The following is a 14,227-nucleotide window of genomic DNA, read 5'->3' on the forward strand; positions in this document are numbered from 1 at the left end:
TACACAAAATTGTAGACACCCTGCCAATTCTTCCATGCAGTGAACTATCAATTGTTCCCAGCCTTAAAGATGGATAGCTGTGGACACAATTAGACCAACAACCAGGAGGTAGATGTGTATCGGTAAAGGCTTTTAAAGGCAGAAGGAACAGTTTGTGTCCAGCCAGGTGCGAGGACCCTAAACTGCTCCTCCCTACTATTGGTGGTAATAGTAATGTTTCCAAAAGGACACAGTAAATTCTCCCAATCAAGAATTTCAGAATTAATAGCACCAAATAATAAAAATATAACAAATTCAAAATTATTGTTATTTTAAAGTTACGTGAGGTAATTTTCATTCTCTTTTCAATTGTGAAATTACTAAATAATTATCCTTAGGCAGGGATGAAAATTGACTTTTATGTGCATGAAAATTATACTAACATGTGCACCTATGACTGCTTTCATGCATAATTGTCAAAATTCATTTTATTTGAAATTAGCGGTGCTTCAAATACTGCATTAAGTAAATACTCCTTTGAACACATGCCTGATCTCTTCCCCGGATGGAGTTTCCATTTCTTTTGTGAATATGTATCATATTTACAAAAAAAAAATAAAGTACTTGGATAGAATAGCTTCGTGTCAGCTTTAATTCACATACTTTGAAACTGGGTCATCCTTTGATACTCTATATTATTATATTATATATATTATATTATATTATATATTATTCTATATCACCAAGTCTCTTATGTCTTTTTTGTACTCTGGCAAAAATTATTGTTGTTTCTTATTCTTTGGTTCAATGCTGTTCCATGTTGGTTTTGTTTCTGAAGATCCTCCATTAGTGGCCATGAGGTGTTGCTTACAATGATGTTCCTTGTCATAGTAATGGGTCTACAATGAATGTTTGATTCCGATGTCCACTAGTTTGAAAGTTTTTTGGTGCTTCTACTATTAAGATTGCAACAGTATCACTTTTTCCTCAGCCATGTAGAAGAAATCTAACAGCAAGTTATAAATTTATAAGTTTATTAATAATCAAATAATGGTACTATAACTTTAAAAAATATAGTTGCAATGTACTAATATAATGAATACTAGAATATCAATCATTAGAGCTCATATGAAACCAGCAACTTCTTTTAAAAAAAGACTTGGAATAGAAAATATTAAACAATATTATCTTCCTCATACCATATCCTTTTAAATAAACATAAATAATTATCAACAAAAACAAAAAATAACATTATGATCATGCTGCTTTCAATAAAAAATCACATTCAATTGAAAACAGTGAATTGTCAATCCTAATATCTGACAAATGAACTTTTCACAAACTGTCTTCACTTCAAGTACACTTACACATCACTTTGGTCTATAGTCATCCAAGCTTGCTAATTTCATCCAGTTAGGTACTTCCTTCCATAAAACTGTGCTTTTCTTTCAAATGCTGGAGACTTGATTGCAGTATTGGGATTGTAAAATGGGTTCATCGAATACTATAAAGAAAAATATATAATATCAAGTAGGATAGTATTTAAATATATATATATATATATATATATATATATATATATATATATATATATATATATAACCTAATTTGTTAATACATACAGGGTGTCACTGTATGACATTGACAAACTTTTGCGGTGTGCAGATGATATTAAGGTGAGCAAATCAACGAGTCAAAACTTTGATGCTACAAACCCTTAAAAATCTGCATTTTTATCCTGTATGTATGAAAGCATGCAGTGCAGATTCACATTTGGCACTGACATTTATATTTTCAGTTGGAAAATGTCAAAACGGATATTGTGTGTCATTAGATAATGCAAGGCAGCCATGATATGTGTGATAGCTCCAAATAAATCTTTCTTTAATGAAAAAGTCATCAAATATGAAAACCCACATTTGTATGAATAGCGATACATGCATCATTTGGGGAATTAAATATATGCCCACTGATGTCACCTTCATAGCATCTATATTGGCATAACATCCTTTTCATAGTGTACTGGGAATGAGACAGCAATCTTTATTTAATCAGCATCAAATAATTTAGGCATACGGTATTATAACCAAATTTTACCAATCCACTATATCTATAAATTATGCCGTTATTATTTTTATGGCTATAAACTATAATTCATGTGGTCTGGTTTTGTAGAGTAATTATCTAAATACACAGTTTCTTTTTCAAAGGTAAACCATTTTCAGTCAGCTAATTACAACAGTAAGGAAGTTATTGAATGTGTATTTCACAGAACATCTGCAATTTCATACTGGATCAGTTAATATACAGGGTTAGTCTAAAAGAAGTAGACAGTTTAAACACTTTATAAATTGAAATCTGTTTGTTACATCAGAAAGCATTTAGTACCGTTGTATAGAGCAAGTCTTCAAGTTTACGACCTCCGCTTTACTTTCGCCTTTGTGACGTCAGCATCACGTGAGCACCCATTCACGTTAAGTCGAGCAGTATGGCTGCTAGCCAGGTGGAAAAGGTTTTCTGCGTGATTGAATTTGGAAAAACAAATTCTGTTACTATCCTGCAGCGTCGTTTTAGAACACGGTATGATAAACAACCACCCACAAGGCAGTCAATCTACGATTGGAGCAAGAAATTTAAGAAAACTGGTTGTCTGTGCAAAGGGAAAAGTCCTGGTAGAGGAGAACTGGACTATTGCATTGATATCTGTCGTGTTACAAAAGGGTCACACATAGGACACTTGTAACTTACCAATGTAAACTTCAGGATGTTCATTTCAAACCATGTAAGTATTTCAGCCCTATTATTAAACCTCTTCCATCTGTAAAACTTTGAAAGTGTCTATTTCTTTTAGGCTAACTCTGTATATTGGTACTTGTCTACGTATATCTGCAAAAAAAAAAAAGTTCCTAGTGATCCATCCTTATACATGCTTCATAGTTGCATACAACGATTTTAGAGCTCATAGCATCAGAACACAGATTCATTAATCCTGTGTTAGGTGCATAATTTTATGTAACATTCTTAGGCATGTGGGGGACACCTAGCACCCAACCCTTTAACTATCTTTAAGGTATGAAATACACCATGAGTTATACTGCGCATGCATGCTAAATGGTCTTTCTTCTAAGATCAGCTGCAATTATCACCTTCACTTTCTAAGTGACGTAATATTATAAAGTAAATGTCAGTTGCATGTGCCTAAATACATAACAACTGAATCAGTGTCATTTTCACTATCATGTTCACTTTTGTCATTAACACATACCTGTGTGTCCTCCAATTTCTCACTAAACCACTTCCGAATAACATCTCAAAATGCTCTGTGCTCCATCTCCCTACACTTTGATATTTTTCTTGTTACATATTTAGTCATGTGGTGAAAAAACTGTCCCCCAAGCATGGGATTGACATTAACTTTATAATATTACATGGTTTAGAAGTACAACAAAACATCAACAGCTGAACTTCAAACAAAGACAAAGGAAGAAAAAACTTTCAGCTACACAAAAGCACTCATGTACAGTATAGTTCACAGTGTTGCAATCTCGCAGTGAATATTGATGAGTGACACTGGTACCCCACAGGCTTAACGGCAAAGTCTTTATTCACACAGAAAATCAGTTTCACCACTCCCTACATAACATTGAGCATAATGTAACATTGATAAATATTCAAAACTTCAAAATGGTCCCTTTAACATTCTTACGCAAATATTTAACATTTGGAAGTCTGTGATCCTGGGAGACATGACATTCAAGTTGTAATCTATGGAAGCCAGATTTATTAGAGATTTTATCTCTTAACAATTAGCAACTGCGGTTACACGAACATTTAGGAAACAACTATGCATACCTTGATATAGGTTTCATACATCTCCATGAAAAAATTCTTAATGCCATCCTCATTCTTCGCATCATGGACCATCACAAACCTCATGTGACTGGCAGTAACAAAAGCTGACACGAACCACTGGTTGAACTTGTCCACTGACTTCAGGTACATGTTGTTAGTTTTCCACATGTGCTCATCTACCAGGTCAAGAGCAGCATGTGCAATGAATTGATTCAAATGTCTATGGTCCTCCTTCTGCAAGAATAACGTAATCATATACTAGAATTCACAAATTAAGTGCTATTATGTACTTGCTAAAGTGGATCAGAGGTTATTGAATTTATTGTTCAAGTACACAAAAACAATGAACAACAAATGAAATTTATTATAAAGATATAAATATTCCATTTTGTTTTATTTCCAGTTCTGGCAAAGGAAATTTTGTTTCAACTAAACTTGTACGGTCATCATCATCAGGTGAAGATAATTGATGATGCCTATAAATATTATTTACAATCATGTTTGCATACGAAGTAACTATTTTAATTACTATTAAAAACAAACAGCAAAAACATATTTTAAAAAAATAATCTCTTACAGAAAGTGACAGAGTTCAACATTTACAATAGCAAATCACAAAAAATCATCTAAAAATTCTCATTTGGTGCAAATGTTTAGGTACAAAGTTGTCAATTTTGGAGATTACATATTCTTTACATGCAAAAATGCTGAGAAAATCTGCAAACTTTGGGATCATTACAGTATATGAATATAATGTACTTGTTGCCATACAATAATTGTAATTATCAATTTACGTGGGACTAACCAATCAATTTGATTTCTTCATCCATAATTTATTTTGGTACCTCTGATATTAAAAAAAGGAAAGTCTCTACAGCTGCTCTGGGGTCAACAGAAAAAAAAATTACATCAAGGAACATGCACAAAGGCACAACCATGACCTTCCTGAAATTCAAACCCAGCTACAGTAGTGAGGTCAAGGACTCAATGTATTTAGCCAAAGAGATGGTATCTACGAGTAAAAAAAAATATCTTGCAATAAAGGACCTCTGGTGACATACTTGATGAGAAACTCTAATTTTCTGAGCATATTTCCGCAGTCACGAAGGGTTTCATGTGTATGCTGGGTCTCCTATATCGTTTTACTGAAATAACCTATCTGCTCTCAGCAGCTTTTACAAATTTTTCGTTTAACCAAAAATTGAATACTGTTCTTCGATCTGGTCTATGGCACGCCCCATCAATTTTAGACAGACTAAATTATTTTCTAAATTTCTTCCTGGCCATTGTTCGCCATCAAATTCCATCCACAAAACACTTGCATAAGCCCATCCTTCTGAAAATGCTATATATCCACACCCCTCACGATAGACAGAAACTTGCAAACCATATATTCCTCCATAATAATAACACAATGGGAACATTATATGTGATCGCCTTCTTCACGAAATTCACTTTCGGGTGCTCTCTCGCACAACAAGGAGCACTCAGCTTTTCACATATCAGAAACCTAGATTATACTTCATCCAGCATTCTCTCTTCCACAGATTACCCGGCCAATACAACACTTTAGCAAATCGAATAGACATTTTTGAAAAGAAGGCTATTGTGTAACAATATGTAAATCACCTTATCACATATATGCATTTTAGTTAATGTTGTTATTCTTTATTGTTACTTTCTATTCTTTTTAGATTCCAATGTAAAATGGCTAACGTTGAATTTAGAATTCTTTGATAAATAAATAAATAGACAAGCTCTTACCTTTACATCTTTATTAGCAGCAGTAAACTCCATTTCAAAAATGGGATTGTCAGAGCGTCCCACAATAACAAAATAGTACGTTCCAGCCATGTTAGCAGATTATCTCAATGGAGACTCTGCGGAAAAACAAGGACATACATTACTTTCACACCAGTAACATAAATCTCCACATTTTGTGGAGAAGTTGTTAAATATATAAAAGGGTGAATTAAGCAAACCACCAAAATAGTATAATGTGACTTTAAAAGAGTATTACGCTTAATATACGATGAGGAACAAGATTACTTTCAACCAACCTCATCTTCATTTTTACCAGTCTCAGATTGCAAACCACTAATAAGATTTAGTATTACTCCTGTTGGGCTTGTGGTAATTAATACATATTGTGATGAAAATTATTAACAAATAACAGGACTGAATTATTAAAATAAATTCATGTGTTCCACACACTTTTCATTTATTTCATCAGAACAAATGGAGCAATGAGAAGCAAAGAGTATATCGAACCTTGCAAGAAATTAGATCCAAGATAGTTGATTGGTGGTTGAAGATAAAACCATGTGATCTAACAGTTACCTGACCGTAGTTTTCACTTCCTATCTGGAAAATTGTGCAAACTTCTTTCAACTATTAGTGGCCATTTGAAATGAAGATTACAAAATTAACTTTCTTGTTAATTGGCATTGCTGGCCCAACAACCAATTGGTGAGTAAATTAGCTTGGTTAGGTTTAGTGTTGATTTAATTTTCTGCCATTTTTGGTTAATAATGATGAAGGATAATTATTCTTGGTATTAGTGATACTACCTCTCATTTGTATTTCTATTTATTTACATTATTTATATTACATGCTGGCTAAACTTCTTTGATACAATAACAGTTTGTCGTGTGTAAACAATTTTCTTTAAAAAGTAAAGTTTGAACAGCAGCAAAATATGATAGTCACTAACTTCAGTACCCTCCTATTTCAGGGTAAATATCTTAATAAAGAATCATTTCAATGTCTTTTACAGAGCATTCCCTGACATTCGCTACGAGACTCGGCGGCAAGCGGCCCGGTGTCAGCGCTTGTTTTTCCCAGTGAACGGGATCCACGACAGTCGCACACTACAGTCTCTTTTTTTCGCTCTTCCTGCCTTCGCTCTCTTTCCCTTTCTGTTGACGTGGCAGACTGACGCCAGTATAATCCTCCCTCAAAAGTTGTGTTGTGTTGTGTCATGTCCGTGTGTTGAAGATTGTGGCTTAATATGGCACCACAAAAGTTTACATTACAATAAAGGATTTATCTGGTCAAGTGTTTCTTCAGAAAGAGGAATTGTGGAGAAGTGCAATGAAATTTCCTGGTGTTTCCGTTCCACATAGGATCACTACATTAAACTTCATAAAAAAGTTTAGAGTAAGAGGGTCAGTTCTGAATAAAAATGGAAAGAAAAACCCAAGTGTACTTACTGAGGATAAACTCGATGAGATAGGACAAAGGTTAGAACAGTCTCCTTGGAAATCTATCCGCCACCTGTCACAAGAAACAGCTGTTTCAAAGACCCTCTAGGTCCCCCGAGTTGTCAGCCTGCGATTTTTATTTATGGGGAAATCTAAAAAATAAAGTATACAAAGACGATCCGCACACCATCCGTGAGTTAAAAGAGAGTATTGTAGAGAAATCGGGAGAATTACAGTAGACAAACTTGCACGAGTAAATGCCAATTTCCTTCGGAGATGATAAGAATGTGTTGCAGGAGGGACATCATTTTCAACACCTTCTGTAGTCAAGGTTAGTACACAATATGAAAACTGTAATTTTAATAGCAGACTCTACCGACTGTTGCGGACCCCGTTCGCCAGGAAAGACAAGCGCTGACCCCGGGCCGCTTGCTGCCAAGTCTCGTAGCAAATGTCAGGGAATGCTCTGTATATACTCTCCAGAATTAAATCCTCGAAGTCTCAAAAATTTATTACTACTAAATTCTTATTACCAATGCTTTCCTCATCTTACCATATACCAGTGGCATGGTGAGATGTTCTCGAAACTGTAAGCAATCCTGGTATTAACTCCATCATTGAACAGTGCCTGCTCAGTAACTTCAACTACAGTAACCAGTTAAAAATAACAAATTTTGCAAAAGCCTACATTAGAGATCATAATCTTTATTCATCCGTTGACCCATTTTTTTAATGGGTATGGATTTCGTCCAGATACATGAAAATATAAGGTATGATATGCAAGCAATTACAGTATAAGAACAAAAGATTTTTATATGCTGCACATATGTGATAAAAAATAAATTGTACATTACATTCACTATATTAAAAACAATGATAAGAATATATACCTATATATACCTTTCGGTAACAGTATGGTATAGTGAAAACACATTTCACTAGTTTATTTCCTAATTATTTACATTTGTACTTAACTGTTATGCATAGCGGAACATTTTTGAACGTGGGATTATGCTTTCTTCACTGAAAAAAGCATAATTTTTCACATTACAAGTATTTATTGTTCGTTGCTAATTTGCTTTCGTTACACACAATATAGCGGGCAAATCTTAACTCACGTTGTCTATCGTCAGCTGATATGCAGTGTTTTCAAACTTATTAACCGAAACAGAAGGTTATTAAGCAAAAATTGATCCACAAACCATTCACGGAAGGTTAGGTTAAGTTCAGTTAGGTTAGGCAAACATAGAAAATTAAATTGAAAAGAAAACGCTCACACGTCATCTTGTAAAACTACCGCGTGGTTGCTACACTAACAGGGGGTTTCATATTCAAACACACGAAACATTTGATTCACGTAGTCGACAGTAATGGTGGCAAGAGCTATCGTGCATCGGAGATACATTAATGTCGAAAAATACATGATTTACCTGCCGAATAAGTTGAACGAAGGAAGAAAACACTTCCACGAGCTTCCAAAAGCCTACAGAAACTCAGTTCCGTACGTAGTTTCTCCTGTAAATTTGAAGAAATGTGTTTTCACTATACCATACTGTTAACATACCTCTCTCTATATATATATATACAGGGGATGGACAAAAATATGGAAACACCTGGTATAAAACAGGTAGCCATTTCAAACACGATTTGCGTCTGAATGGTAGGTGGCACTGTGGTCACTGGCACTTCCTGCGAGGTATACACCCTGGCCAACCTGACAGAAGGGCCAGTTACAGTTCAGCGACTGGTCCGTGCAAGGTTATCGTGAATCATGTCTGAGCTGACAGAGTTTCAAAGAGGGCAAATTGTGGGTGCACGTATGGTGCGAGCTTCCGTGACGAAAGTAATGTTTGGTGTATCAAGAGGCACAGTCTTGAAGATCATGACTGCCTACAAGACGTCCGGAAAAACTGCATCAGCGAAGCACCAGCATGGACGCAAGTGTGTGTTGCGTGACAGAGACAGACGCACATTGGGTAGGATTGTGACCAAGCAGAAGATCACCATGGCTCCAAAAGTCACTGCTGAGCTGAATACATTGCTTACAAACCCTGTTAGCGTCAAAACAGTCAGAAGAGAACTCCACCAGCATGGTATTCATGGCAGATCTGCAATTCCCAAACCACTTGTGACTGTTGACCATGCTGCTAGACGGAGACAGTGGTGCAACACCCATAAAAACTGGACAATGGAGCAGTGGAAGACAGTAATCTGGTTGGATGAGTCATCCTTTACATTGTTTCAAACTGCTGGCTGAGTGTACGTGTGGAGAATGCCAGCATAAGCATACGATACAGACTGTCTGTTACCAAGAGTGAAGCATGGCGGTGGTTCAGTGATGATTTGGGCAGCCATCTCCTGGTATTCTGCTGGACCCATCATCACTCTGCATGGACATGTCACTGCCAGGGACTACGTAACCGTTTTGAGGGACCAGCTGCATCCATGGTGCAAACTTTGTTCCCAGATGGTGATGCCGTGTTTCAAGATGACATGAGGCCCTGTTCATACAGCTCACATCGTCCAGGACTGGTTTGATGAGCACGAAGATGAAGTGTCACATCTGCCATGGCCTCCACTATCGCCAGACATCAATATTATTGAGCCCCTGTGGTCAGTTTTGGAGACCAAGGTGCGAGCCCACTACCCACCAGCATCGTCTCTACAACAATTTGCAGCTGCTTTGGAGGAAGAATGGTACAACATCCCTTTGACAACCATACGCGTGACCTGTATTTGTCCATTCCACGTCGACTGCAGGCCGTTCTGCGTGCTAAAGGTGGTCCTACTCAATATTAATAAAGGTAATGTGAATTTCTGCAGGTGTTTCCATATTTTTGTCCATCCCCTGTATATATATTTGGTCTAGGAATTAATTTGTGTGGTTGTTACGCACACATTGAAGCTGTAGTTCAAACACAAAATACATAAATACCTTAAGAAAAATATTGTCCATCGCGAGCCACCACTTTCGCCCATCTGTCAGGCAAGTTATGGATTCCGTGGCGAAAGAAGTCCTCATCCTTTGAAGCGATCCAGTCAGAGACCCATTTTTCGTTATCTTCTGAAGAAGTGAACCGCTGTCCAATCAAATCGTTATTCATGCAACCGAACAAGTAGTAGTAAGAAGGAGCAACGTCTAGTGAATACGGCGGGTGGGGTAAAACTTCCCAACCGACATTTTCTAAATAGGTCTTCACCGGTTTTGCGACATGTGGGTGAGCGTTATAATGTTGAAAAATAAGTTTATCATGTCTGTTCTCCCATTCTGGTAGTTTCCTGGCCAGAGCTTGCTTCAAATGCATTAATTGTCGTCGATAACGTTCTCCATTAATAGTTTCACTAGGTTGCAGCAGCTCATAGTACACCACACCTTTCATATCCCACCATATGCACAGCATAACCTTTTTCATTTCGGGTTCTCGTAATGGATCCACTTCTCATCGCCAGTAACAATGCGATGCAAAAACCCCTTTCTTTTCTGTCTTTGAAGCAGCAATTCGCAAATGGTTTTTCATCTTTCAATTCATGTAGAACCCAATGTGACATCTTTTGAATCATTCCCAAGGCTTTGAGGCATTTGGAAACTGTAGTTTGATCAATGCCTAATGCTTCTGCAAGTTCTTCTTGCGTTTGACATGAATCCTGATCGAGTAATGCTCTCAATTCTTCGTCTTCAAATTTTTTAGGCTGTCCAGGTCGTTCTTGGTCTTCCAGGCCGAAATCACCACTTCTAAACCATGCAAACCACTTCTGACAAGTTCACTCAGCTAGCGCATGGTCACCATACACTTCCACCAAAATATGATGACTTTCGGTAGCACTTTTCTGCATGTTAAAGTAATGAAGCAGAACACCCCACAAAAACACTTTATCTGGCACGAACTGCGTCATGTTCAGTTGAGTACAAAATGCTGTTGTTGACGCGTCAATCAACTGCCCTATACTACCAATGATGCGTGCTGACAGGAGTTTTCAACGCATGTGTGGATACACGGAACTGTGGGACGATACGCTCGTTACGCCATCTCTTGTCCAGGCGCACAAATTAATTCCTAGACCAAATAGTACATGCATGACTTTTTTTAAATTAGAGTTACATTGGTCCTTCTATGGTATTATTACATTTCTTTGTCTACTTGATATTTGTACCCAATCTAATTTATAGTTCATTAATGTCATACAGAACTCTGTCTGTGAAGTATTTTTTGATTAGCAGCATTTTTTTCTTTAAGGGAGTGATATCTTTTAGCCAAGGGGGGAGATTGTTGTGGAATTTTATACCTGCAGAATGTGGTGATCCGTCTGTCAGAGTTAATATGTTAGTCTGGATATCGAAGTTTTGTCTTTGTGTTGTATTATGTCCATGAATTTCTTAATTGTGTCTTGTCATTAAGTACATAGATAATAGATTTATAAACATAGAGCGAGTATACAGTCATAATTTTGTTTTCGCGAAAGGCAATTCTGCATGTGGATCTGGATGGTATTTTGCATAAGTCTAACAGCCCTTTTCTTTAGTGTGAACACTCTTTTTGTATGTAAGTGAGCTGCCCCTGCAGAAGCTGTAATACAGTATTCTAAGTGAGGATAAATAAGACCATAGTACAGGTTCATATTGATTTCCTTAATATTATATTGTGAAAGGATTTTCAATAGATAAAGATTTTTTGTGAGTTTATCACAGATATAGCTCAATATTACATACCCAATTTAATTTATCATCGATGATCAATCCTAAGAATTTGGCACGGTTAGCATACTCTATTTCATTTTCATCTAAGTAAACCGTCAAGTTATCAAAGCTCTTCTTGTTGCCAGGGTTAAAAATCATAAAATTTGTTTTTTTTTTTATGGTTCTTTTTGATGGTTCATATTTAGGCTTTTAGTGTTCAAGTACTGGGTTATTTTATTAATTGAGATGTAAGTCTGAATTTCTAATTGATCTTTTGTTTTTTGCTGTACATATTATGTTACTGTGTCATCTGCATAGGTGAAAGTTTGTTTGAGTCATGTTGTTCATCGGTATGTCATTGATGTAAAGGATTAATAATAATGGACCAAGTACAGATCCTTGAGGGACACATACCTATCTTTAACGATTTGTAGCTGGAGTAGAAGGTTTTGGTAGATGAATTATCTACATGCTCAATTTGAGTGCACTGTATTCGATCAGAGAGAAATGATTTAATTAAGTTAAATGTGCCACCTTGAATACCTAAACTATACAGTTTATGCATAAGTGGCTTGTTGTTGAGATAGTCAAATGCTTTCGACAGATCTAGAAATACTGTGCTTGGAATTTCATTGTCCTCCAAGGCTTCAGTAATTATTTGGGTACTAGTTTACTATCCTTCGGACACATTTATTTATTTTTACAGAAGAAACTACTTACCGTAATAAGTTCCTGTAGCATTGTCGAACATCGGGCAAGTGTTTTGTGTGATGTGGGAATGTTTCATAGCTGAAATTCATGTTGTTCGTTGAAAATTAATTCTCCGACGGAGAATAGCTAGCCCCACGAACCATTGGCACGTGGATAGGTTAGGTCTGTTAGGTTAGGAAACATAGTTAAAATTTGGTGTTGTGTTAGTATCAGGATCTAGAAATTGGTAATAATTGTGAACCATTGACGCTAGCCCCTCGAACCATTGGCGCGTGGTTAGGTTAGTTCTGTTAGGTTAGGAAACGTAGTTCAAATTTCATCAAAACAACGTTGATACACCTTCAGGAATGTTCCGCGAAGCAGATACATAAGTACGAATGTCAAAAATTGACGACACGAAAAAATTAGAGGTGTCCGAAGGATAGTAAATTTTTACCATTATTTGTATAAACTGTACAGTTGCAGAACTCGTTGATTTGTCTTTTTGAAAATCATGCTGATATTCATTTATAATATTAAATTTGGAGCAAAAATCATGGATTTTATTGGAGATTATTTTTTCGAGAATTTTGGAGAAGGGTGAAGTAATTGCTATTGGTCTGTAATTTAAGGGGTCTGTTTTAGGCTCCTTTTTGTATATCGGTTTTGTGATGTTCTTTTTTAAGATCTTTGGGAATATACCATTTCTTAAAGATGAATTTATAGCAAATTGTAGAGGAAGGAGTAGACAGTAGGTACATTTTTTTTATTAGATGGTTAGACCAACCATCAATATCACATGATTTCTTGTTATTTAGGGAATTTATAGTTGTCTCAAGGTCATTGATACTTATTTCCTCTAGCATCATAGAGTTTTGAATGGCAGTAGTGTATTGACCCGAATTTTCACTGTATTTAGCTAATGGCCTTTTTAAAAATGTGTTAAGCGTAAATTCTTAATGCAGAATGCCGAATTAGCTACATGAAGTTTGTGCGAATGAAATTAGTACAATAATGTCCAGATAGTAACCTACTTATTAATGCTATTGCCATTTCTTTAAGAAGCAGTCATACTTGACTTTTTCCTGTGTATTATTGCATATTACAATGTAGGTTTCCCTTTTCTATTGTAGTACTTGCCTGTAATGTAAGCAACTTATTGAATTTTTCACGTAACTACAGGTTGAAGACATGTATATGTAGAAATAGTTGGCATCTTATGGCAAAATTTTTATTTACATTTTATTACGTGTTTGGAGAGGAAAGTGCAGAAGATATAGAAATTGGTACATGAACTTGTTTTGATACATCATTTCACACTGAGCCTCTATTAAAGGGCAGTCTAGGGGAGGAAAAGTGAAATATTGTTTTTGTTTTTTTGTTCAATGAAGATTCTATCACAGCGTAGTCAAGGGTTACCGCAGCTCTGGACTAATTTAGCAATTTAATCTGTACTTTTTATTATTTTCAGCGATACTACAAAACTTACCAACTTTATTTTCATCACTTCTTTTTAACTTTCCTAAAAGAAAAGAAATTAGAAAGAGTTTCTTTCTTCCAAGCTTGTTCCCATTTGGAATACCATACACAAGCACACACCAAATATGTTGTATAAATTTAATGTTGTTCAACAGTATTTTCTTTTCGCCTTTCCTTGGGTTTGTCCAATGTCTAATGTGATCTCATTCTTTCACAAAAAAAAATTACTGTGTAATGAGTATACTGGTCGACTAGACTAATCTGTGTTGTAAAAACTGCTACGAGTTACCGATAAAATTATAGGGACTTTCGTTTGGTCTATAATGGTGTATATTGGTGACACGGCGCA

At 36.0% G+C, this 14,227-nt stretch overlaps 1 protein-coding gene across 1 annotated transcript; it reads right to left on the reverse strand.

The window, feature by feature from the left end:
• Positions 1-918: 918 nt before the first annotated feature.
• Trs20 (trafficking protein particle complex subunit 2) lies at positions 919-14,150 on the reverse strand. Its single transcript, XM_083119161.1, has 4 exons — positions 13,889-14,150; positions 5,596-5,711; positions 3,832-4,065; positions 919-1,483 (listed from the first exon to the last, which is right to left on the reverse strand). Exons 2-4 carry the CDS (start codon positions 5,683-5,685, stop codon positions 1,385-1,387), a joined length of 423 nt encoding a protein of 140 aa, XP_082975287.1. The 5' UTR covers positions 5,686-5,711; positions 13,889-14,150; the 3' UTR covers positions 919-1,384.
• Between the last annotated feature and the right edge of the window lie 77 nt (positions 14,151-14,227).

The sequence above is a fragment of the Lepisma saccharinum genome, chromosome 3, assembly GCF_977018435.1.
Source record: "Lepisma saccharinum chromosome 3, izLepSacc3.1, whole genome shotgun sequence".
NCBI lineage: Eukaryota > Metazoa > Arthropoda > Insecta > Zygentoma > Lepismatidae > Lepisma > Lepisma saccharinum.